Source organism: Malania oleifera, chromosome 6 (genome assembly GCF_029873635.1).
Source record: "Malania oleifera isolate guangnan ecotype guangnan chromosome 6, ASM2987363v1, whole genome shotgun sequence".
Taxonomy (NCBI): domain Eukaryota; kingdom Viridiplantae; phylum Streptophyta; class Magnoliopsida; order Santalales; family Ximeniaceae; genus Malania; species Malania oleifera.
Genome location: NC_080422.1, coordinates 65,368,155 through 65,395,709, shown reverse-complemented (window position 1 = coordinate 65,395,709; position 27,555 = coordinate 65,368,155). Strand labels below are relative to the sequence as shown.

The following is a 27,555-nucleotide window of genomic DNA, read 5'->3' as shown; positions in this document are numbered from 1 at the left end:
CTTAGGTATATATTATTATTATTATTATTATTATTTTAAATATACATGATTAATCCCGAGTACGAGTACGATTCCGATTCCGATTCCGATTCCGATACAAATCGCGAACGAAATGCTAACCAGTAGGGTAGAATCGAAAAGAGAAGCGGCAGTTTTAACCTGAATGAACGGCGTGCCACATGCTGCAGTTTCCGCAAGAGCAGAAGACCTAAACGACACGTTTAGCCGCCGACTGGATTACACCTGTTCGTCAGAATTGAACCGCCACGAGGTACGGGGCGCAAAACCATCCGACACGAGACTTCGACTCTTGTTGTAATTCTTTATTTTTCCCTTCAAAATAAAACGAAGGCGCAATTCATAACAGTTTCTGGAAGTGCAACCGATCGCCAGTACCATGTTGCGAAGGAAGCTGGCCATGGAGAAGAAGGCGCCATTAGGAGTTCACAAGAACAAACCCAAACGCAGCAAGAGGATACTGCTTAATAAAGTTGTAGACTATCTGAAATCGGATTCTTACATGTTCGCTCCTCTGATTTCTCCTCTACCCTCTCATTCCGCTGCACACGAAACTATTTGTTCATCTTCCCCAGGTGGATATTCATTTCAGTTTTAATCCACCGCTCTAGGGCTTAGTATGCTTTTTTTTTTTTTTGTTAATGAGATTTTCAGAATTTCTTCCTACGGGACATTATTATGTTGTTAGGAGAAGAGATACCGAAGCCCCTCAAGCATGAAGACGAGAAATTGGTTAAGCAGCTTGGGGAGTTTCTGAAATCTGATTCTTACATGTATGCTTCACTGATCCATCGTCAAACGTCTGATTTTCCTGCCATTAAATTTATGGGCTTTGCTCCTACAGGTACCCTTCCTTATAATTTTTCTCTGTTTATAGTTTTTCAATTAATATTGTATTTTGTTAGGGGTTCAATTGTTTAGGAAATTGTTATGCTTTAATTTTATATTGTTCGTAAATTGTTGGATCCTCATGACATAATTTTTATTTTAGTTTTTAATAGATTACATATGTGAGGCACGATTGACTTCAAATTATCTTGCATGTTTTGTTGTAATATTGATATGCCATACATTGTTGTCATGGCACTCCCTTGAAGATATTTGTATTGTCAAAAAGAGGGATGCAGAGACAAACATTGCAGTTGGATTTGCATTTGAATCCAACGACTGTTCTTTTTTTGATTGCATACTTTTATTATTAGAACATGTTTGGATGTTCTTTTGAAACTAAAAATATTCTTTTGGTTTGTCATGGCATTAGGATGCTTCCTTTCTAAGAACTAGTTGTGGATACGGATGATGCTTGTGCTATGATGCTTTTGGTTACAATTTTTCTATAAGAGAGCATGCAATTGATAAGAAATATATATATATATTTTATAAAATGTCAAGATAAGTTGATGCAATGTTTTAAATATATTTTAAATTTATGGAAATTTTAAATATTTTCTATGATGTTTTAAAGTTCTTAAACCTATGAAGATATAATAAAATGAAAATAATTTGAATTTTGACATGATCTCTAAAAATTAATTTTAGAGTTTGGAGTAAAAATAAATAGAAAAAATAATAATAAATATAAAAAGAATAAAATAAAGTAAGCTCTCTAAAAATATAAAAAAATAGAATAGAAAAAAATATAATAAAATAAAGTTTCCACCTTCAAATTACGAATTATTATAGAAAGGGGAAGGGTTAAGAGTGGGATTTTGGAAGGATTTTGACTTGAGTAGGATACAAAGGAGGCCTTTTCCTCTCTCTCTCTCTCTCTCTCTCTCTCTCTCTCTCCTCTCTCTCTCCCTCTCTCCTCTCTCTCTCTCTCTCTCTCTATTTTTGGTGCAATGCATGCACATGGGAGGATGCCATTCTCCATCGCCACTGACGCTGTCACGAGTCGAGCTTGTTGAAGGCATTATGCTTGCCTATAACCGCTTGTCTCGTATGTTTGGGATGGGTTCCCATCATGTAAATACTAGTGTAGGTTTATTTTCTAGTAGTAGTTTCTCCTAATGCCAATTAAGGTAGTATAACTCCTCGGTCACTTTGCTGTTTCCTAGTGTCAGGGTGAGAATTGCATATAAAGCTCTTTAGGGGAGGGTGAGTGTTCATCAATCTTGTAAAACTCACTAGCTATTGTCAACGTGTTTAGCCTATTTGCTTCCCTCGTTAAACACACAATGTTAACAGAGGTGTTAATGAATTACGTTGCTTCAATGTTTCTTGCTTATTTGCCACTACTTTCATAATTGCTTACAACTTCCATTGATATTTGATTGAATGATAATGAAAGTGTTTTGTGAATGAATTGTGGTAAACAATAGGCTGGCTAGTTAAACAAGAGTGCTTTAGCTAGCGCCGCATGATCCTTTCACAAAGGTTTGAAATAGTTGGTCCATGACACCTGGTATCAGAGCTCGGTTAGCTGCTTCGTGAATTCAGTTGCCTTAGTTGTGGGATTGGGAAAACTTTGGTAAATGACTATGGCACCAACCAATGCTGATAGAATCAGTGTGCTGGAAGCATAGGTTGAGATGATAGCCAATAATGTGGCCACAGAGATGGCCCAATTGAGGGGACTTGTTGGTGAAGGGATGGAATCAAAAAAGCATGAAGCAAGTTTGATAGGTGAAATGTCGGAGGACTTTCAACATATTGTGGAAACTTTTATCTCGGATATTTGATATGGATGCAAAGATGAATTTGATGGTTCTTGGTGTGGGAAACTCTAATACTCTGGGGTTTAGCAAGACTAAGGTACGAGAACCCAGGACATATGGGGGTTCCCGTGATGCCAAGGAGTTGGAGAACTTCTTGTTTGATATGGAGCAGTACTTTTGCGCTATGAGGACGACCTCATAACATGTGAAAGTGGATATTGCTACCATGTACTTGGTTGGTGACACTAAATTGTGGTGGCTGTTGGTGTTCGTTCAACTTGAACACGCGCAGTGAAAGCACACAATCAATCACGAAACAATTAACAACCAATAATGCAATCAGTCGATGATGAAATATACTAAAGAAGCAAGCAAACAATAATATGAACAAGGAAAACCACAACTAGAAAACACAAGATTTACGTGGTTCGGCAATAGTCGACGTCCACGGGAGCAGCACTTGGGTTTTCACTGTGATCAATGTCTCTCACCCAAATAGGGTTACATAATGATGTTTATATAGCAATCTAATGCCTATGAAGAGTTCTAGTAAACCTAAACTCTACATCTATAGTTATCCCTTGGAGGTAAATCCTTCAGATAAGCCCAATCTACAAGCCCTCGATTTGAATTTACATAATCTATGCCGACAAAAACCGTTGACGGTTTGACCAAACCGTCAATGGTTTGAAGCAGAAGAAACTCTTTGTATCTATTGCCTGAAACAGTCAATGGTTACACACCAAACCATCGATGGTTGGTCAAACCGTCAATGGTTTGAAGCAGAAGAAACTCTTTGTATCTATTGCCTGAAACAGTCGATGGTTACACACCAAACCATCGATGGTTTGCTCTTTGAGGTTGCACTTTGCTTATGTCCCTTTGTCCCTCGCGTCACATAGCTTTTTCCGGTACATGTGATTCGTTTTGAATATGAGCCACATCCCCAACAGTGGCGTACTAAGTACAATGAAATTGAAAATGGGCGCTGTGTAATTAATTGTTGGGCAGACTTGAAGAGAGAGCTCAAGGCCCAATTCTTTCTTGAGAATGTTTAGTATAATGTTAGGAAAAATCTGAGAGACCTCAAACATATTGGGTCAATCAGGGAATATGTGAAACAATTTTTTGCTTTGATGTTGGATATCAGGGACTGTCGGAAAAGCAGTGTTAAAAAGGTGATATTGAGGCGCGTTTCTTGAGGCGATTTGGGCCTAAAACACCCTAAGGCGCAGATGGAAATGCGTACTTCCAAAAAGGCGTACGCCTTAGGGGAGAAGGCGTACACCTTAGATTTAAAGGCTCGCATTTTTACGCCTCAAATGTCAAGGTGTACGCCTTTTGGGCTTCTTTCTGTAAAACATAAATTAAAAAAGACAGAACCCCGAATGCATCGAAAACCTTTTCCTCCCTCTCTCCCATGAAGCTTCTTCATTTCTACTCTCTGAACGAAGCCTTGACAAAGCCTCCAGTGAGGCTTCTCCTCGATGATTGCCTCTGCTCTCTCTTCGAAGCCTCTAGTCTTCTCCTTTCGACGAGGCCTCCAGTCTTCTCCGACGAGTCAACGAAGCTTCCGTAGCTTTCCTCCAGCTCCTTCTCCCTCTCCGATGACTTGACGAAGCTTCTGAGCTTTCCTCCAGCTCCTTCTCCCTCTCTTGACGATTCCTCCAAGCTTCTCATCTCTCTCCAACGAGTCGTGGACCCTTCCAATTTGATCTACCTCTGAACTTTGTTTATTTAGTTTTATATTCTTAGAAATTAGTGGATGATGCTTTAATTTGGCTTTTTCTATTCTTTTGGATGATGCTTTAATTTGGATTTTTTTTTTATTCTTTTGGTAATGTGACTCATGCTTATTTTTTAACATGTATTATTTGTGTTTGTTATCTAAAATTGGCTTTTATGATATTTAAAAATTATGTTTTTATTTTTTTCTCCGTTATTCTAATTTTGTTTTTCATTTTTTTACTATATATAAATTGATTTAATTTATTAATTATTTTTAAAAACACAGTCTCAAAATTCTTATGCCTCAACGCTTTAAGGCTTATGCCTCGCCTCATGGAGGGTAAAACGCCTCGTCTTATGCCTTGAAAAGGATAAGCTATTCTATTTTCTCAAGGGTTTGAAACCGTGGGCAAGAACAGAACTTCATACGCAAAGAGTTCAAGATTTGTCTTTTGCACAAGCTATCGCGGAATGCTTGACTAACTACGCTGGTGATACTACCGCTTCGTCCAAAGAGTTTGGCGTAGGGGGAAACAGTGAAAAGTCTTTCAAGAAGGGCAAACCCAAAAGTGGGGGAGTCAAATATAAAACATTAATTTCAAAAGAAGCTTCGTCGCCTCAAGGGTTCAACACACCTAATGGAAAAAGTAAAATTTCTTTTTACTTGTGTCGAGACCCTCATAGAGTTTTTGAGTGCCCTTACAAAGCAACACTGAGGGGTATTCATGGAGAATGGCTCCTATGACAGAACTATTGTGAAAGGGTCATGGGTGGAACTCAATTGAGAAGTGCCAAGGAGCCTTTGATGACTTGAAGGATGCCATGATGAGAGATTCGATACTTGCTCTTCCAGATGTCATGAAACCCTTTGAGGTGCAAACAGATGCATCAGACTTTGTCCTTGGAGGAGTCTTGTTACAGGAGGGACATCTTGTTGCGTACGAGAGCCATAAGCTTAGTGAAGCAGAGCGGAAGTACACAGCTCAAGAGAAGAAGATGTTTGCGATGATACATTGTCTCCGCATGTGGAGGCATTACTTACTTGGGTCAAGGTTTGTGGTAAAACATATAACTCGATTGTTAGCCATTTCTTCACATAGCCGAAGTTGACACCCAAGCAGGGCCGATGGTAGGAATTCTTGGCAGAATTTGATTTCTCCTTTAAGCGCAAGGCGAGGCTCCTGAATGAAGTCGCAGAGGCATTGAGTAGGAAGGCCGAGCTGGCGGCCTTGCAGATGGTAGCACATTTGACCTTGAGTACTGTTCCCACGATGATGCGGGAGTGCATCAAAGAGAACTTAGCCAAAGATCCAATTGCGCAAAACCTAATGATGCAAATCGAAGAGGGGAAAGCACGTCAGATCTGGATGGGAGATGGATTGCTGACGACCCATGGTAGTCGAGTTTTTGTGCCACGAGCTGGTGATCTAAGGAAGACACTATTGAGAGAGTGTCATGATGCCATGTGGGCCGGACATCCAGGATGGTAGCGGACTTTGGCCTTATTGAAGCAGAGGTATTATTGGCCGCATATGCGTGATGATGTGGTTATGCCTGAGCATGTCTCACTTGCCAACAAGACAAGGTGGAGCGGAAGAAGATTGCAGGGCTAATGGAGCCCCTACTAGTACCATCCAAACCGTGGGAAAGTGTCTCACTGGATTTCATCACCAACTTGCCCAGAGTGGGAGATGTTGGGTCTATACTTGTGGTTATAGATAGATTTTCGAAATATGGTACGTTTATAGCCGCACCAATGTTGTTCGGCAGAGGAGACGACACAATTATTCTTTATGAATGTTGTGAAATATTGGGGTGTTCCCCAAGACATTGTTAGTGATCGAGACTCAAGATTCATTGACAACTTCTGGACAGAACTTTTTAGAATCCTCGGTTCACATTTTGACATCTCTTCGAGTTACCATCAACAGACAGACGAACAGACAAAGAGATTCAATGGGTTACTAGAAGAGTACTTGCGCCATTTTGTCAATGCCAACTTGAAGAATTGGGTGCAACTTCTTTATGTGGCTCAGTTCTGTTTCAATGCCCAAATGAGCTCAACAACCAACAAGAGCCCTTTTAAGCTTGTTACAAGCCAGAAACTGCTGTTACCCCACACAGTGGATGAGCCATACAGAGGAAAGAGTCCCAGGGCGTACATCTTCACCAGAGAATGGAGACAGAATGTAGAGATTGCCCAAGTCTATCTGGAGAAAGCTTCTAAGTGGATGAAAAAGTGGGCAGATCAGGGGTGAAGGCCGCAACACTTCAACGTAGGTGACTTGGTGCTTGTTAAGCTCAATCCTGAATAGATCAGGTCACTACGAGGACGAGATAGGAGACTACTTTACAAATATGAAGGACCAGTCCCCATCTTGGCCAAATTCAGGAAGGCCTCTTACAAAATTGACCTTTCGACTTGGATGAAAGTGCATCCTGTGTTTCACGTCAGCTGCCTCAAGATGTTTAACGTCGAAATCGACGATCCAAGCAGAAGTCAGTCAAACAGAGTAGAGTTGAAGACAGTGCAACTTGACAGACGTGAAGTTGAAGATATCCTTGCAGACAGAGAGTTCATATCCTCAAGGAAGAAGCAGCGAGAGTTCTTAGTGAAGTGGAAAGGCCTTGGTGATGAAGAAATTAGCTAGATTTTTGCGAAAGATATGCAACCGTTCGTGGACAAAGTAGAAGTGTACCTCGCATCAAAGTCTACGAGGACGTTGACTGCGTAAGTGGGGGAGCGTCATGAGTCGAGCTTGTTTAGGGCATTATGCTTGCCTATGACCACTTGTCTCGTGCGTTTGGGATGAGTTTCCATCATGTAAATACTAGTGTATGTTTATTTTCTAGTAGTTGTTTCTCCTAATGTCAAATAAGGCAGTATGACTCCTCGGTCACTTTGATGTTTCCCAGTGTGCCAGGGTGAGAATTGCGTGTAAAGCTCTTTAGGGGAGGGTGAGTGTTCATCAATCTTATAAAACTCACTAGCTATCGTCAATGTGTTTAGCTTACTTGTCTCCTTCGCTGTTAATGAGTTATGTTGCTTTATTATTTATTGTTTACTTGCCACTGCATTTATAATTGCTTACTGCTTCCGCTGATATTTGATTGAATGATAATGAAAGTGTTTCGTGAATGAATTATGGTAAACGATAGGCTGGCTAGTTAAGCAAGAGTGCTTTAGCTAGCACCACACGGTCTTTTCACAAAGGTGTGAAATAGTTGGCCCGTGACGCCTAGCACATCCTCCACTGCTTGCTGATCTAGCTAGTGGTTGGTGGGCACCTTATCTTGCTCGACTCCCTTCCTCTCACCCTTTTGCAATCATGTACCAAAAGGAGGAGGGCTTCCAACTGCATTGGGCACCAACATTGCCACCTGGAACTTGCAATAGATTTGAATTTTGAGGTTCGTTTTTCACGGTTCAAGGTCAGGTTACAGTGGTTTATGAGGCTCATGTATTGATTCAGGTTTGAGGTTCGGGTATGGCTTGTGCTTTGATGTTCAGGTTCAAGTTTCAAGGTTTGGGTACGGTTCGGTTTTTGTGGTTCGTGTCTGTCCACTGCCCGCAGATTCAATCACTGCCTGATCTGGCCTCCCACAGGAAGCCTCTCTCTCTTAGCTTCCATGTTTTTAACTGCATGTATCTTCCACGTGCCACCTAGAACCTTTGTAGCTGCTACTAGATCTGGTAAGAGTGCGAGAAATACCCTTGAGTTTCCAGCCACACTTGCGGTTATACTAATTAAGTGCAGAGGATAATGGGAGGGGTGAATAAATAAGGAACTCCTCCCGTGCACAAGGAGCAGGAAGGGGGGGAACTGAACTGCAGTTATGTGAAAAACTTTTTTGTGTTTTCATGTTTCATCGCCAATGACTTGTAATTTTGTGGAGAAGGCAGTTGGTATATGGGCATTTTTGGTACTGTATGTAAGGATAAAGGGTGTTTCTCTCTGGAATCAGTTGTGCTGAACGGAGTTTATATTTCCAAATTACAGATGTACCCTTATCTTTTATATTTGGTACCAAGAATTTATTTGGGAATAGAAGGAATTTTTGGGGAATATTTGAGGCAAAATATGCAGATTGAGAACTGCTTCGGGTTCCTTTAGCAAATTGTATGGAAGAAACCATTTCTAAATTAAGTACAAGCTGTTGTGAAAAATTGGAGTCATTGTTTTAACTGATGATAAAAGTGAATAGAAGCGAATCATGAACACATCACTAAGATACGACAAATTAATATCAATTAAACAAAGTGCTGTTCAAAATATTCAGGGTAAGCTACAAGAATTTTCGTTTACCATTTTGGTGTATTTAGGTCTATACCTAATGTAATTAACGCCATTAATGCAGATAGTGAAACACTTTTATAGAGTTGTTCTCTTGTGGTGCTTGTGTTGGAGACACATCAAGAAGGTTGGTGCTTATCCTACAAGAGTGCCATAATCCCAGAATAAATGAACTGCATCTTTTTGTTTTAGAAACAGAATATTATTCTTCAGGGGATCATATATCTTTCAGTGTGTTATTTAAACATGAAAGCAAATATGTACATTAGCTAAATAAAGTTCATTGCCCTTGTCTGTAGTAGAGCAGTTCTTGTGAGATGCACGAGTGTAAACCTTATGAGTGGCAGTTTTTTTGGGTGTTTCTGGGGGAGATACATTTAATTTAGAAGGCTGCTGTTTTTTCATTTATGCTTACAATTTCTACAACTTATACACGTCCTTGATTATTTTTAAAATTATTATTATTATTTTTGTATCTGTATGCAAGAGTCCTTTTGTTTGGAAATCTGACTTTATTCTTTAATGGATTATAAAATTTCTTTTTTGGATGTGAAAGCAAATTTATGAGAACTCTAGATCATAAAGGCCATTAGCCTGTTCTTTTGTATTGGAAACCACGTATCATTCTTCAAAGAATGTTATCTTTTATGTGTGTGCATGCACACGTATTCGGGTGTGTCAACAAAATTATACATCAGCTAAATAAAGGCTACTACTCTCTATAAGGCAGGGCATTGTTTTGCAAAAACTGCAAATTGAAGAGCATATGAATTTCAATCATGTATGACATATAAAACAGTCATTGTGCCATAAAAACCCCATTATTATTCTTCAGGGATCTTAGAATTTTTTTGTTTTGGATGTGAAAAGAAATTTATGAAATTTACAAATGCACCCTTAAAATACACAAATACTACAAGCAAGCCCCCAAATACATATAATTCTATACTAATTAAACAAAACACACAGTTACCTACTAACTAAACTTAGTGATCCCTTGACCCAATTCTTAATTATTCTGCAACAGGGAACTTCTCAATGTATTGTTTCTATTCCTACATCACGTCCTCACCTTGTAGCTGCTACAGTATTAAAATAAAATGAATTTCATAGTTCATAGCCACAGGCAACCCGCGATTCCAAATTTCTTCTTCTACAAACCATATTAAGTTCATTTATGTATAACTAACTAAAACAAACTGATGGCCGAGTATCGGTTGTCATTAGGGAATTTTATTGAACAAAGTGAACCTGAATCTTCATGATATTCCTATGAAGCTCCAGCATGGCACACATTCAGTTATGGGTGAGGCATATTGGGTCAAAATTTGTTTTTTAGTGGGTTGTTGAGACTTATCTAAGGTTTCACTTTGCCTGAGTTTGTATTTACTTTTATTTCAAATTTTTAAGAATGACATGTGAGAAGAAAGTATTGAATAATGTTTTGTCATTATTTGTTGAGATATTTTTATCCTTTATATTAAAATTAGATTAAATTAAATGTTTTATTTCATATTTATTAATGTTTATTGGAAGCTATAGTCATTGGTAGGAGTTGTGGTTAGTGCTAGCATGTGATCTTATTTTATAGGAGTTGTGGTTAGTGCTAGCATGTGATCTTATCTTATAGGAGTTGTGGTTAGTGGTAGCATGTGATCCTAATTTATAGGAGTTGTGGTTAGTGCTAGCATGTGATTCTATTTTATAGGAGTTGTGGTTAGTGCTAGCATGTGATCTTATCTTATTGGAGTTGTGGTTAGTGGTAGCATGTGATCCTATTTTATAGGAGTTTGTGGTTAGTGTTAGGATGAAGTGTTCTGATGTAAAGCCTATTTATAGGGCCCTTTTCTTATCAATTTTTTACATAAGAGAAGTTAAAATGGTAAAGCCTATTTATAGGCCCTTTTGAGATTCAGAGATTTAAAAAATGGATGTGAGATTAGAGAGGGGTGGAAGAGGTGACATAGGATGCAAAAAGGAGAATAGAAGAAAGATTAAAATAGAGAGAAACAAAGGACACTAAAGAGAAATTGAGGACAGGAGAGAATGGGAGAGAACTAGGGAAGATTGGAAGAGAGGAGAGAGGAACATGGAAGAAGAAGCGAAAGCACAAGTGAGGGAGAGAAAAAGAGAGTTGAACATACCCACCTGCGTACACACAAAACACACACTGAAGTACGGTAAATTTAGTTAATCATCCAAGATCAATAATTCCTTGCATCTTAAACCTGTATCTACAAGCAACTTAGAAATCTCAAAGATAAATAATTAACAATACAAAATTTCCCCAAGGTAATAGAAAAAAAGATAAAATGATCTGAAAGTAATTAAATATCAAGATGAAGCTCAAAAGAACTAATAAATCCAAAACAGCCCCTAAACTAGCAAAAATTCATAATTTCCAAGCAAAGACAAATCCCAATTTGTAAATATTTTGAGTAGAATATGATCCCCTAGAATTATAAATAGGCTGTACTCCATCAGACTCCTCCAATTACACAAAAATCGAAATCTAGTTTTGAAATGATGTAGTATCAACAACTCCACAATCTAGAACAACTTCAACAAAGAAACAAATGATGAACTAGCATGAATTATTGTTTTGAAATCAGACTGCTGCAATTCTTCCCTTCTGTTTTCTCTCTTCCCGCTGGTTTCTTCTTCTTCTTCTTCTTCCTCCTCCTTCCTCTCTCATTTCTTTTCTGACCTTCTCTTCTTGCATCCTGTGGCTACTGCTCCACATCAAATTGACATCAGAGCAACTTCTCCTTCTTCTTCTTCACATCAAATTCTATTACTTGCTCCACATCGAATTGACATCAGAGCAAACCATGATTACACACAGCCTGTCAAAGTGCAATTTCGTTGCAGGCTTTGGCATGCGAGTCTAGTGCAAGTCAAATGTCTATTTTTGGCCTAGAGTTGATATCAACCCTTTCTTCTATTTCTGATCTCCTCTTCTATTTTTGGCCTAGAGATACCAATTCCTGGTTCAGTAAAGACAGGTCTAGAGTCTTATCTTAGAAGGAATTATGGCTCACCTTCTGAAAGGAAGACTTGTGGATCATGTCTATTAAAAGATTTGGAAACTATGCATTATCAATATGCAAATTATTAACATACTCGTGATATTCAATTATAGAATAATTCACAGAAGGGCTTTAAATTGCAGGTTACTTACCAATTCAGTGTTTTAAAAGGCTCAATCAAGGCTCACCTCAAGGCAAGGCATGCTTAAAATGCCTAGAGGCTCAATCTAAAATACCAAATTCCAAAAAGGCTAACACATTACATGCTGAGGCTTAGGCATTTTTGCAAAAAGCACGCCTTTTACGCCTTTTTAGTCGAGGCTTACGCATTTTGGGTGTGTGATTCTCAAGTTAGAATTGGTTAGAAAATTTTAACTCGTGTTTGTACAAAAGGAATGTCATAATATGATTTCATTTCTAAAACTCTTGAACCTCAACCTTTCCAAAATAACTGGACTTGTTTCTCAAAAGGCTTACACCCCAACGCCTTAAGGCTTACGCCTCACCTTTTGAGGGTTAAAACGCCTCGCCTTACGCATGCCTTTTAAACATTGCTTACCATAATTGGTTGGGTTCTACTGAATGTTATGGACAAGATTATGGCCATCTCTTGACCACTTAGAACTGCTGTAGTCTAATGGAGTTCCATAACATTAGAGTTAATGTGTTTGTGATTGGGTAAGTGGAAGGCACTCAGCTTAAGCTGTGCGACAAAGCTTTAGGCAAAGAAACAAGATTCTTTTGATTTTCCTAGGAATGATACTCGACAACTGAAATCATTAAATTTTAAAAAATATTTGCACGCTAGACAACAATTGGCACATATCATGGTGCCCATGTAGCTTACCAAATTGTTCTTAAATTGCTAATACAGAAGCAGATTGATTGTAAAGAATTTTAATATCTCAAAGCTGCTAATTGATTTCCTGCTTACCAAGTCCCTCCAATCTTGCTTTCAACCCTAACTCAATCTTTACAAATTTTGAGCAGATGCTAGCATCTGTAAATTTGAAAATGAAGCTGCCAGGATCAATTTCTTGTTGGTATTCTGAAATTCCTGCGGCAAATCTTTAAAGTGCATTTGGTTTGGGAGAAGTGGAGAAAAGAGGAGAAAAGTGAAAATCTCTCCAATTCGCTTGTTTGATTCACATTGAGGGCAGAGGAAAAAAGAAGTGGAAAGAAGAAAGGAGAGAAAAAAGCCACTTGTTTTTCCTTCCCAAATTGAGGAGATAAGAAGAGAAATCAACTCACAATATTGCAAAATGACAATTATGACCTTTAACAAAATAAAAAATTCTTACATTTGCAGAACTCCATTAAAACTGCATCTCTCCCCACTCTCCAGCCTAGACGCTTCCCTCAGTTTCAAGGCCCTATGACAAACACAAAATTTCTCCTGCCTTTCGTTAGGTAATACCCAAGACCCTTTTCCTATGTCATTTTATTAACTAGTGTTTTAAAAGGCGAAGGCATAAGGCGAGACATTTTACCCTCCTTGAGGCGAGGCATAAGCCTCAAGGCGTTGAGGCATAAGCATTTTGGGACTGTATTATTTTAAATAATTAATAAATAAAATCAATTTATATATAGTAAAAAAATGAGAAAAATTTTAGAATAATGGAGAAAAAAATAAAATATTATTTTTAAATATCATATAAACCAATTTTACATAATAAACACAAATAATTAATGTTAAAAAATAAGCATGAGCCACATTACTAAAAGAAGAGAAAAACCAAATTAAAGCATCCTCCACTAATTTCTAAGAATTTTAAAATAAATGACCAAACTTCAGAGGTAGATCAAATTGGAAGGGATCCATGACTGTCGAAGAGAGATGAGAAGCTTGGAGGAATCGTCAGAGAGGGGGAAGGAGTTGGAGGAAATCTAGGAAGCTTCATCGAGTTGTCGGAGAGGGAGAAGGAGCCGGAGGAAAGCTACGGAAGCTTCGTCGACTCGTCGGAGAGGGAGAAGGAGCTAGAGGAATCGTGGGAGAGCTATTGAAGTTTCGTCGAGAGAGGGAGGAAAGAAGCTTCGTTGAGGGGCTTTGACACTCTAGGAATGCGTATGCCTTCCCTACTAAGGCGTGAAATGCACAATTTTCTTCCTAAGGGGTACACTCATAAAACGCAACAAGGCAGGCGCGCCTTAAGAACGCCTTTTAAAACGCTGTTTTATTAACTTATTTTTCTAGTTTACATGAATCATAACCAAAACCCATATTTTGATTTATTTTTTTGGCAATCTTATTCCTTCATTTTTTTTTTTTTGATTCATGTGAATTATAACTAATATTCTTCCAATTTTATTTATTTATTTTATTTTTATGGAAATCATGTTCTTAATTTTTTCTTCTTCTTATGCATTTCTTATTCCTAGTAACAAAAAGGATGCGTTATCACAAATAATTTTGTTACATTATACATTATGCAATTGTAATGAAACAATTGTAGAAATTGTAGAAATATAGAAAATCTTGAAAAATATAAAGAAGCGAGAAAAATTGCAAAAAAGACTATCAATGAAGCTTAACATAGAGCTTATGATACTCTATATACTAAATTAGATACAAAAGGAGGAGAAAAAGACATTTATAGACTTGCAAAAGTAGAGAAAGAAAATGCAACGATTTAGGTGATGTAAAATGTATAAATGACGAGAATGATAATTTCTTAATTAGAGAGGAAGACAAAAAATAGAGGTAGCGGAGATATTTTGATAAGTTGTTTAATGAAAACAAAAATGAAAATTGAACTTGGAAGTGACAAATGAAGAGAAGATTAAAAGTAGGAGATTTATTCGCGAAATTAGAGTACTTGAGGTTAAATTGACATTAAAAAAGTTGAAAAGTGGGAAATTTGTAGGATTAAATAAAATACGAATTGAAGTTTTGAAATATTTAAGGGATAAAGAAATTATTTGGTTAACTAATATATTCATTAATATTATAAAAACCAAGAAAATTCCAGAAGAATGGAGGAAAAGTACGCTAGTACCTTTGTATAAAAACAAAGGCGATATTCAAAATTGTAATAATTATTGCGGAATTAAGATTATGAGTCATAAGATGAAATTTTGAGAAAGTGTAATTGAACATAGAATAAGATTAGAAATGAAAATTTCAGAAAATAAATTTGGATTTATGTCTGGGAGATCAATAATAGAAGCTATTTATCTTTTAAGAAGTTTAATGAAAAAGTTAAGGAAAAAGAAGGACTTGCATATGATTTTTATTGACCTAGAGAAAGTTTATGATAAAGTACCCAGGGAAGTTCTTTGGTGGGTATTAGAAAAGAAGGGAGTTTGCAGTAGATATACAGATGTCTTTAAGGATATGTATGATAGAGTAGTGACTAGCATTAGGATTGTAGGAGGAGATTCTAGAGAGTTTCGTAGAACAAAAGATGTACATCAAGGTTCTACTTTGAGCCCTTATTTTTTTCACTTTAGTAATTGATGAAATTACTACGAATATCCCAAAAAAGATCCCTTGCTATATGTTGTTTGTAGACGATATCGTGTTGATCGATAATAGTAGGAGAGGAGTGGAATCTAAGCTAGAACTTTGGAGAGACACATTAAAGTCTAAAGGTTTTATGATAAGTAGGAATAAGACAGAACATATGAAATGTAATTTCATTAATGCAAGTAGCAACAGAGAAAAGATTAAACTGGATAATCAAGAGATTAATAGTACTGATATATTTAGATATCTTGGATCTATTATGCAAGGTCAAGGGGAAATTGAAGATGTAGTACATAGAATTAAGACAAGTTGGTTAAAATGGGAAGAGTGCGTCAGGTGTGTTATGTGATCGTGGAATACCCTTAAAATTAAAAGGAAAGTTTTATAAGACAACTATAAGGCTAGCTACAACATGTTCAAAAAATGAAAGTTGATGAGATGCGTTTGTTAAGATGGATGAGTGGATTAACATTAAAAGATAAAGTAAGAAATGAATATATATGGAATAATTTAGGCATAGCACTGATTGAAAACAAGATAAGGGAGGGGCGACTTAGATGGTTTGGGTATTTGAAACACAGGCAAGTAGAGCACCTATGAGGAGGAGTGAGTTAGTTATAGTTTCTGGCATGAAAAGGAGTAGGGGTAGGCCTAAAATAATTTGGAAAGAGGTAGTGAGGAAAGATTTTATAGCCCTTAATTAAATAGAGGAAAAAGCTCTGGATTGGGTGAATTGGCGGAAAAGGATTCATGTAGCCGACTCCACCTAGTGGGACTTAACACATGTTGTTGTTGTATGCAATTGTAATGAAAATTCTTTTATCTAGTTTGATATTTCTAAAAAACACATTCAATTAAAATACTGTGATCATGAGTTCGATATGCTTAAAGGATTGTTCTGCATTTATTGGGGTCTTGTGCAATTGGATTTGTCTAAAAAAATTTATTTCATTAACACATTTATATACTACATCTTGCACTTTACTTACAATGATATATTTGTAAAATGACGGCATACAATTTCTTTTATTTTCTCTCCTATAGTTGAATCAAAGAGAAGAAACATAGATTTCTTCAAGTTTATGCTTTGTTTAACCAAACATACAGTGAGGAACCTGTTCTCTTCTCTTCAATCCGATTAATTTATTTTCTATTCTCTTCACTTCTTCCCATCCTAACATACTCTTAATTTGTTGCGATTGGATTTAATTTCTCTTCAACATTCCTTGAAGAAAGCCTCAATTTGTCCCAATCAAATTAAGTTTATCTTCGATATTCTTTGGTTTTTTCTTTTTTAGCAAAATAAATTCATTGGATAGAATAAGAATGTTGAATCAGGAGAAGAGGCATCTCCTAAACAAAGTCTGAGAGACCCCATGTAAAATAAAATAAGAAAACCAAAAGGTGTAAAAAAGAGCCTAAAAGAATCAGTACATCCTAAGAAGTCAATAGAGAAACTTGATCCCACTGAATCAGAGAAGCATATTGCCTTAAAATTACCATTACCAACACACCATGGAGAAGCCAACAATGAATGTGCTCCCACACCAATAAAAATGCTAATTTTTTCCCTAAAAATGCATGCGAGTGACTTTCCTTCCACAAACCCCCCAAATATTACAAATAAAGCGCACTAATCTTGTGCACTTTTCATTCCTCCTGCCAAACCCAACAAAAGATATTGCCAAAAAGTTCTCCACTATCATTGGACAAACCCAACTCTCTCCAAAATAACTAAGTAACTTTTTCCAAACCTTCCATGCAAAATTACAATGCAAGAAAAGATGCGGAGCAGATTTAGAGCAGTTAAGCACAACCAACCAAATAGAAGCTTTGATTTTATGGGGGATTTTGGCATTCCAAATAGTTTTGTAGGGAGAGAAAGAAAAGTCAGTACTAACCAATAATAATTCACAAAAAGATTAGCAAGAATAGACCCCCAAGGAATCCAAAAGCCAAGATCGGCTATCAGCTTCTGAGGATACCTGATGATTATTCAATAGGACCAACAATGAAGATAACTCATTTTTTTCCCTATCGTTCAAGGATCTCTTAAAATGAAAATTCAAAAAAGGTGAAGGACCATCCAGATCAACAAGGAAAGAGGAAATGGAATCATTTTGTCTTGAGCTCAATCAAAATAGGCAAGGAAAAGGACTATTCCATATTCTTTGTTGCAGTTCAAAATCTCTTAAGGCAACAGTCAATATTTTGTTAGGAAATTGAATGGGAAGGAATAGCATTGCACATCTAAAATAAAGAATGAGAAAATAGGAATTGTCACCAAAATTTACGTGGAAAACCCCAAACAAATTGAGGAAAAACCACAGGCAAGGCTTGAAGAAATCCACTATAAATAAGGGATGATACAACTTTTCTTTAATTTCAGGAAGAGAACAATAATACCTATTTCTTGAATTAGTAGTATACAAATATCTCTAATTACAATAGGAGAAACTAGGAAAATTGGAGATGCTTCATGTTATATAACTTTGAACAACAAGCATGCCCTTTAATAGGCATTCGGGCATGCTCGAAGAATTGCAAAGCGCTGGCCAGCATGTGAATCTGCTGGTAACGTGTGTGGCCTTCACTAGGGCTTCTCATCCGTAGCATAGGTTGGCGTGGGTTGCAGATGGGCATGGGTGCAGGCAGCAGATGGGCATGGTAACAGATTGACATGGTGCCATGAATAACGTTGGAGACGACAACTAGAGGGTAATTCAAGTTGACCGAGGGGCTCAGAATAGACAATTCGTCACAAGGGAACTCGAGCAGAAGGGCTCTGAGCTGATTGTCAGACAGAAGATGCCGAGCAGCTTGAGGGGCTCGGACGGGATGACTCGTCGCAGGGGAGCTCGAATAGATGGTTTTGAGCTGAGGTTGGGAAGAAGATGCCGAACAAACTTGAGGGGCTTGGGCGCGTCGGCCATTCGTAGGTCGACTCTTTGCAGGCAGGGTCGTCGTGGGCCGAGTTCGTTGATCACGTGGAAGCTTGGCTGGGCGTTGGGCCGAACTCCCTTGATTCTTTAGTATCAATTTTACTGCTTATTGTTGTCTTAGTGTAAAGGGGCCAACTGTAGTAGAGCCCATGGGGCATTCCAAGTAGTTAGTTATAACTTGTTATGTATAAAGCTGGGGGGCCAGTGGGAATAGAGGGTAGTTAGACAATTGGGAATCTGTTTGTTGCTTTGGAGAGTGGCTCTCTCGAACCAGCCAACCTGAATTTCTTTTTCTTTTCTTTGTATGCATTGCGAACTCTATTCATCCCTGTAATTTAGTTCTTCTGCAAGTAATTCATCTAAGTACCCATAGCATTCCTATTGGATTTATTTCAATTCTTGTGGATTTATTACAATTGTTAGTGGATTCATTCCAATTGGTATCAAAGCCAACCTCCTACCACCATGGGAGAGGGAACTCGCATGAACCAGATGTTGGAGTCCATTGTTGCCCTGAAGAGATCACAAGAAGAGCATTAGAAAGCTTAGCAGGAGATGCAAATCACTCGAGCAGAACAGCAAAAGCTACTTATCACCGTGACTCAACAGTTGGGAGCTTGCTCTGATGCTGTGAAGCTTCTCGACAAGCAGAAACTTGACTAGGAAGGGTCGGGAGAGACATCTAGCCATGTTCGGATACCAACACCGTGAGAGCTTTAATGGGGAGCAACACATTATTGACTGAGCAGGTATTCAAACTAAAACGACGAGAGTTGATTTTCCTAAATTCAATGGTTGGGATCCAGCAGGTTGGCTCTATAGGGTTAATCATTTCTTCCTATTTCATGAAACCCCACCCCATCAAAGGGTTTTTTTGGCATCCTTCCACATGGAGGACAAGGCTTAATTTTGTTTCAAGAATTGGAGAGGTCTAGTCTACTAACAAGCTGGGAGGCATTTGAAAGAGCCCTGCATACCCAATTTGGCGTCAATACCCATTGGAGCAATTATCAAATCTTAAACAAACTTCTACTGTGACCTTTTTCAAGGAACAGTTCGAGGAATTGTCCAATAGAGTCAGAAACCTTGATGAGGATCATCGACTCAGTTTGTTCATGGTGAGATTGAAGGAAGAAATCAGGTGGGCAGTGAAACTTTTGAACCCAATCAATGTACATATGGCCTATGGCAAGGCCTGGATTCAAGAGGAAAACCTCTTAGCAACTAAGAGGTATATCCTACCCAAGCACTCTACCCAATCTCATCACCTTGCAGTAACTAAACCAGCAGCCAAAACCAACATCCAGATCCACAAATACTCACTCGAATAGATAAGAGAAAAGAAAAGCAAGGGGTTATGTTTTAATTGTGATGCCAAATGGCATTCGGGGCACAAATGTGGGGCTGCTAAGCTTTTCTTGCTGGAAGGAAATGAACTCAATTGTTTCAATGAGGAAGAGGAACCCCCTGAGGTCATATGGCATGATTGCTTGGGAGAAGGAGGGGTGGAGCAGCAACCAAGAGAGGACAAAGTGGAAATTACCCTACACGCCCTGACTGGTTCCCCTCATTCTAAAACAATGAGAGTGGTTGGCTGTTTTAGGGGACAGTCCTTTGTGATTCTGGTAGACACTGGCACACACAACTTCATTGACCCAGCTCTGGTTAGGAGACTTAAGCTGACCTTGGATAGTGGTGGGAAGGTGAAGGCGAAGGTAGCTAATGGAGAAGAGATACATTGTGAGGGGATATGTCCAGCAGTGAGCTTTGTGGTGCAAGGGACTAGATTTGAAGTTGATATGTACTCTCTGATTTTGGGGGGCTGTGATATTGTATTGGGAATTCAGTGGCTTAGTAAGTTGGGCGAAATCATGTGGAATTTTGTAGAACTTACTATGAAATTCCAGCACAATGGCAAAACGGTTTGTCTGGATGGACTCACCTCCTAGGGGTTAGTGGAGGGAAAACTCTCTCACTTGGAGAGGAAAGGAATCCTGCTGCAACCACTGGAAGGGATAGAAGAAGAGGCAATGGACAACACTTGCACGACTCTAACATCCCTATTGGATGAATTTCAGCAAGTATTTGCAGAACCGAGGGGATTAACACCCATTAGGTCATGTGACCATAGGATAACTCTTAGAACTTCTCCCATCAGTGTAAGACCCTACAGATATCCCTATTTTTAGAAGGAGGAGATAGAAAGAATTGTCTGGGAGCTATTGGAGTTAGGAACCATAAGACCAAGTCATAGTGCCCTGAACCAGGTTACCATTAAGGATAAATTCCCTATGCCTGTGATTGAGGAGTTGTTGGATGAGCTACATGGGGCTGAGGTCTTCTCAAAACTGGACCTGAGATCTGGGTACCATCAGATAAGGGTAAAGGTAGAGGACATCCCTAAGACAGCGTTCCGGACACACGAAGGACACTATGAGTTCCTCGTGATGCCCTTTGGGCTGGCGAATGCATCATCGACCTTCCAAGGCTTGATGAATGAGGTATTTCGACCCCATCTTAGAAAATTCATTTTGGTTTTCTTTGACGACATTCTGGTGTACAACAAATCTATGGAAGAACACCTCAAACACCTAAGAATGATCCTACAAATTCTATTCGATCAACAACCATTAAGGATAATTCCCTATGCTTGTGATTGAGGAGTTGCTGGATGAGCTACATGAGGCTGAGGTCTTCTCAAAACTGCACCTGAGATCCAGGTACCATCAGATAAGGGTAAAGGCAGAGGACATCCCTAAGATAACGTTCCGGACACACGAAGGACACTATGAGTTCCTCGTGATGCCCTTTGGGCTGATGAATGCACCATCCACCTTCCAAGGCTTGATGAATGAGGTATTTCGACCCCATCTTAGAAAATTGATTCTAGTTTTCTTTAACGACATTCTGGTGTACAACAGATTTATGGAAGAACACCTCGAACACCTAAGAATGACCCTACAAATTCTACTTGATAAACAACTGTTTTCCAAAAGAAGTAAATGCAAATTTGGCTGTCGAGAGGTGGAGTACCTCGAGCATTTGGTATCGGGTAAGGGGGTGAGGGCAGACCCCATCAAGTTACAAGCTATGATTCATTGGCCTTTACTTAAGACTCAGGGGTATGGAGTCATAGCCGCACCCTTGACCAGTTTACTTAAGAAGAAAGGGTTCCATTGGAATGAGGAAGCTGAGAAGGCTTTTAGGGAACTAAAGGAGGTAGTGTCTACTTCCCCCGTTCTAGCCCTACCAGACTTCACGAAGAAATTCACAATTGGATGTGATGCATCAGGCAAGGGAATTGGGGCAGTACTCATGCAACAAGGGCAACCAATAGCATACTTCAGTCAAGCATTGAAGGGCAGAACCCTTCTTATGTCAACCTATAAGAAAGAATTGGTAGCTTTAGTGACAGCAGTTAAGAGGTGGTGACCCTGTATCTTAGGGCAGCCATTCATTTTCAAAATAGATCAGCAAAGTTTAAAATTCGTGTTGGAACAAAGAATGGGCACTCCAGTACAACAGAAGTGGATCACCAAACTACTGGGATATGATTTTATAGTACAGTACAAAAGGGGACACGAGAACCGAGTAGCAGATGCTCTATCCATAAAAGATTCGGAAAGTGACACTCTCAACCCAGCAGACGATCTTGCAGCAAACATTGAGGCAAGTATAATGGTTATTTCCTTCCCCACTGTTGGGTGGATCGAAGATTTAAAAGCCTTGTATGCAGATGACAGTGACATACAAAATATCAGGCAAAAAATTCAATTGGGCGCACTAGCAGCAGGCTTCACTCTTAGGGATGGGTTAATTTTACAAAGGCAAGCTGTTTATAGGTAGAAACGAACAGATCAAGCAATAAGTATTACAAATAGTTTGTGGCAATGCAGTAGAAGGGCATGAAGGATATGAAAGAACAATACAGAGAGCTAGAAGAGATTTCTGTTGGCGTGACATGAAGAAAGAAGTTAAGCAATTCATCAAGGAATGTCCCATTTGTCAGCAGATGAAAGGGGAAAATACTTACTCCGCAGGCTTACTACAACCACTTCCCATTCCAGGAAAGGTGTGGACAGATCTAAGCATGGATTTCATAGAAGGTTTACCCCATTCACATGGGAAAGACGTCATTTTAGTGGTGCTGGACCGTCTCTCTAAATATGCTAATTTTCCTACCCCTAAGTCATCCATTCACGGCAAGTCAAGTAGCACATAGTTTCATGCAGAACATTTTCAAGTTACACGGTATGCCAAGATCAATTGTCTTGGACAGGGGAACCACATTTTAAAGTAAATTCTGGCAAGAACTCTTTAGTCTACAAGGAGTCCAACTGAAATTTAGTATGGCTTACCATCCGCAGACCGATGGTCAAACAGAGGTGGTGAACAAGTGCTTGGAAGGATACCTTAGGTGTTTTGTGGGAGACACGCCACAAAGTTGGGTGAAGCACTTACCATTAGCCGAATATTGGTATAATACATCTTACCACACCTCGGAGAAAACTACCCCCTTTCAGATTGTTTATGGTGTACCACCACCGCACCTCCTAAGCTATATTCCGGGGGCCACCAGGGTGGCGATGGTAGACGAGTACCTCAGGGACAGGGAGGCAACCCTGGATCTCCTTAAACATAACCTGCGACAAGCACAAGAGTGAATGAAAAGGTATGCTGACCTAAAGAGAAAAGAACAAAAGTTTTCGGTGGGTGACTGGGTTTACCTTCGACTCCAACCTTACTAACAAACAACCATGGCAATTTGGCGGAGCCTGAAATTGTTACCGAGATTTTACGGACCCTTTCGGGTGGTACAAAAAATCAGAAAAGTAGCCTACCGGCTTGAACTCCTAGAGGGAACCCAGATCCACCCAATTTTTCATTTATCTCAGCTCAAGCCACATCTTGGGGCATCCGCTCAGGCAATTCCACTACTGCCCCCCACAGATTACCATGGAATCCTAAGCCCAGAGCCGGAAGAGATTTTAGAGTGGTGTATGAAAACAAGGGGGAACCTTTCAGCAATAGAGATACTAGTTCGGTGGGAAGGACATGAGAAGGAAGAGGCAACATGGGAGTGATACCACAAGATGAAGGAGAAATTCCCTCACCTTGTGGGCAAGGTGCTCTGAAGGGGAGGGTATTGCCATGAATTAGGTTGGAGACGACGACCAGAGGGGAATCCGAGTAGACCGAGGGGTTGGACAAGACAACTCGTCACAAGAGAACTCGAACATAAGGGCTCCGAGCTGATTGATAGAAGATGCTGAGCAACTTGAGGGGCTCAGACGGGACGACTCGTTGCAGGGGAGCTCGAACAGATGGCTTGAGGGGCTTGGACGGGACAGCTCGTCGTAGGGGAGCTCGAATAGATGGTTCCGAGTTGAGGTCGGGCAGAAGATGCCGAGCAGACTTGAGGGGCTTGGGTGGGTCGGCCTAGGGGTGAGCATAATTCGGGGAAACCCGAATTAACCGAATTAACCGACCAATTTCGGTCGGTTCGGTCAAGAAATAGGGTCGGTTCGGTTCGGTTACGATTTTACCAATTTTCGGTTAATCGGTTATCGGTTCGGTTAATATGAATTATCAATTCGGTTAACCGAATTAACCGAATTGATAATTAATGATTCTAGTGATTCTACTCTTATAGTTTAATACCAAAATATCTTTTTTTATTAATAAAATTAATAGATGAGATGCTTAATTAATCTCAAATTAGTAAAAAAGTTATAATTATATTATGTTTTTAATAATTAATTTCAAATTATTTCAGTTAAATTCGGTTAACTGAATTACCCGAAAAGGTAATTCGGTCGGGTTCGGTTCGGTGAGCTTCCTTTGTTCGGTCGGTTCGGTTATTAGAAATCATTAACCGAAAATTTCGGTTAATTCGGTTGGCTGAACCGACCGTTTGCTCACCCCTAGGTCGGCCATTCACTGGTTGGCTCTTCGCAGGCCGGGTCGTTGTGGGCCGAGTGCGTTGATCACGTGGAAGCTGGGCTGAGCCCTGGGCCGAACTCCCTTGAGTCTTTAGTATCAATTTTACTGCTTATTGTTGTCTTAGTGTAAAGGGGCCAGCTGTAGTAGAGCCCATGGGGCATTCCAGAGTAGTTAGTTATAGCTTGTTATGTATAAAGCTGGGGGCCAGCGGGAATAGAGGGTAGTTAGACAATTGGAAATCTGTTTGTTGTTTTGGAGAGTGCCTCTCTCGAACCAGCCAACCTGAATTTCTCTTCTTTTCTTTGTATGCATTGCAACCACTGAACTCTATTTTCATCCCTGTAATTCAGTTCTTCTGCAAGTAATTCATCTAAGTACCCATCGCATTCCTATTCGGTTTATTTCAATTCTTATGGATTTTATTACAATTGTTAGTGGATTCATTCCACATGGGAGTAGGATATGACATGGGCTCCTGTGACTTCACATGGGTAGGCATGCAGTCCCATGCTGCACACACTCCAACAGCAACTTGGGGTTACTATTCACGGCTACTATTCACATATCTCCCCTCTTTGATCACAGCAACTTGGTTGGGCCACTGGAACTTACAACATGACTGGGATTGTCATGATCTCAGGCTGTGATGGCGTACATACGGGAAATAGGGACTTCAAGCAATGATTGGATGATGTTTCACGGTGGTGGAAATTATTTCCGGTTGAGGTAAAGGGTTTCAATGATGGGGTCCTTGACTGATGACACTGAGGAGTTCCAGCAAAGGTTCTGATGAAGAAAGACTTCTTTCTGGTGATGATACTTCTTGTGGAGCATGATTTTGAAGCAGCTGCAACAGTCTTTTCTGATGAAGAAAGATTTCTTTCTGGTTCTTGACGAGGATCTTTTTTAATTTAAATTTTTTTTTATATTCCTTTTGGATGATATTGACTGTCTCCTTCGGTTACTTGGGACAATGGGGAAGAACCAGAGGGAAGGATGGGAAACAGAACGAGGAGGTGGGAGGGAAAGATGGGAAAGGACCTTCTGCTCTGACACCAAGAACTGATGGCAATTCTTGGTGGAGAAATACTGGGAAAAAGAGAGGGATAGGGTAAACACACTGATGCAGGAAAGTTCTCCACTGGTGGCTGTCCCTACATCATGATTTATTTACAGGAATAGAAGAAATACAAAAATTACGACTAAACCATTACACTTAAAATCATTAAAATTCATAATTAAAATATTCCCCAAAGAAGATCCCAAAAGATAAAAATGACTAATTTATTAATTATAGTGGCTGAATTGTATTTCTTGCTCTCGGGACAGGGTCTTCAAATAGGTTTCAACCTTACCTAACCAAGTTGTGGTTATCTGTCCTGCATCAATGTAATTTTTCTTTTTAGTATGTGTGGGTTTGCACCTACATGACAGATGACTGGCGAAAGACACGAGGATACATAAAAATTTTACCTGCCAAGTTCTGGTTATCTGTCTTGCATCAATGTAATTTTTTTTTTATTTTTGTCTGTGGGCTTGCACCCGCATGACAGATGACTGGCAAAATACACGAGATGTTTTACATAAAATGGTTTCATTGTCAAGAATTATGAAAACGAAAATTGAAAAATAAAACTTAAAATCAGAAACAAAAACTAAAAATGAAAATCAGGAATATGTTTGGTTAATGTTTCAAAAAATGAAGCAAATTAAAAACTGAGCAAATGCTCATTTTTTTTCCTTGAATTGGACAACAATTAAAAATATGATTAAAATATAAAAATACAAAAGAATTTGAATTGAAAAATACAAATGTAAATCATTAGAATTATTTTATTTATTATATTTTAATACTTTACAAGAACAATCCTATTGTATATGACAATTGAAATTATTTAAAATATGTTTAAATGCCTAATATTATGGATATTTTTATTTTTATTATATTTTAAATTCACTTGGTCATTTTTTAAAATTTTAGCTAAAAATTATATATAAAATGAACGAGTTAATCCAAAAAAGGGAATTTTAGATATTAAAGTATTTAGGTTGCAAAACAATTGAAAATCATGAAATCTAGTTTTTAGTTTTTTTGAAAACAGCTGGAACCGACAATAGAAACAAAAAACCAACAATATAGATAAACACATTTTCATGATTTGTTTCTTCACTCTAAAAAAATGAAAACAGGAAGAATACCAAACAGATCCTAATATTTTTTTTCTTTTTTTCCCATTGTAAATAGCTGAAATATGAAAATTTTTTTTTCCTTTGGTTCTAAATTTCAGGACCTTTTAGGTTCCTCAAAAGGGCAGCTTCTGCAATTTCAATGAGGAAAAAGCCTGTGAAAATTAGCCAACCCATTGAAGAGTCTGCAAAAGAAAGAGAACACCAACCAACAGAAGTCAACACTCCAGTAACAAGCATTGGGGTCAATGAAACCCCGGTTCGGGGACAACGGGAGATGGTGAAGCACATTGTTCACCAAAATCGCCGCCCTTCATCCTTGCCAGGTGACATTCTCAACTCTATGAATCTCTTTGATGTTACTTTCTAATTTTTCATCTCTAACATATGTAAATAGTTGCTGGCTTGGAAAACAGGGCTATTTTCTTGGAGGTTATTTGATTTGCTGAGCTTCTATCTTTTTTTAATTGCACTGTCATTTATTGGCAGAAAGCATAATGGGACTCCTGCGTTTTGTTTTTATTTTGTGTTTTCGGCCAGGAGAATGGGCCTTCTGTTTTATGTAACAACAAATAGTCACTTAACATGTCAATCCATGCTCCTCCAGGATAGTTGCAGTTGTGGTAGGAACGTCCCGGGACTTAACATTATGATCAACATTACCAACTGCATCTTAATTGTCACAATCCTCATTGTCAAGTACTATGTAAATTGATTTGACATTGATGAAAAGTCTCACATCGTTAACAAACATTATTATTGGAGTGGCAACATCTCTATAATAAATATATAAGTTGCCTCTGTATTCATTAGAAAGACTCTTGCATTGATTGATGGATGCAGCAAGTTCTATGGAGGAAATTGGTAATCTAAAATGGTAGCTGACACCTAGTAGTTCCCACTGTCAAGTTTGGATAATAAAACTTTTTGTCAAAGTTTCCCAAAATTAGTGACACTGGTTTTGTTTCCTGCCTCAGGAAGACGTACAGTTAAGTCGCAGCGAAGGAAACTCATGTAGTGAAGTATTGTGGCACCAAATAACTGGAAGAGTTTAAGGGCATGTGGTATTGCATTGTATATATTTTGAGTTGCTTTCCTGTTCTTAGTATGTATTTGTTTCTTTTTTCTTTTTTTTATTTCTTTTTTCCATTATCTGCAGGGAATGAATTGGAATACATGGTTGTTGTAAAGCTTCTGATAGCATGTGCTGTTCTTGTGTTTGGTGTGAATATTCTTCTAGCATATTGTTCCAATGGCTTTGATATTTAGAATCAGTAACATTTCATTGAA

General features: G+C 38.7%; 1 protein-coding gene across 1 annotated transcript; it reads left to right on the top strand.

The window, feature by feature from the left end:
- Positions 1 to 37: 37 nt before the first annotated feature.
- LOC131157643 (uncharacterized) lies at positions 38 to 27,555 on the top strand. The gene is made up of 5 exons (XM_058111948.1): positions 38 to 271; positions 368 to 593; positions 707 to 862; positions 26,367 to 26,591; positions 27,243 to 27,555. Exons 1-5 carry the CDS (start codon positions 164 to 166, stop codon positions 27,281 to 27,283), a joined length of 756 nt encoding a protein of 251 aa, XP_057967931.1. The 5' UTR covers positions 38 to 163; the 3' UTR covers positions 27,284 to 27,555.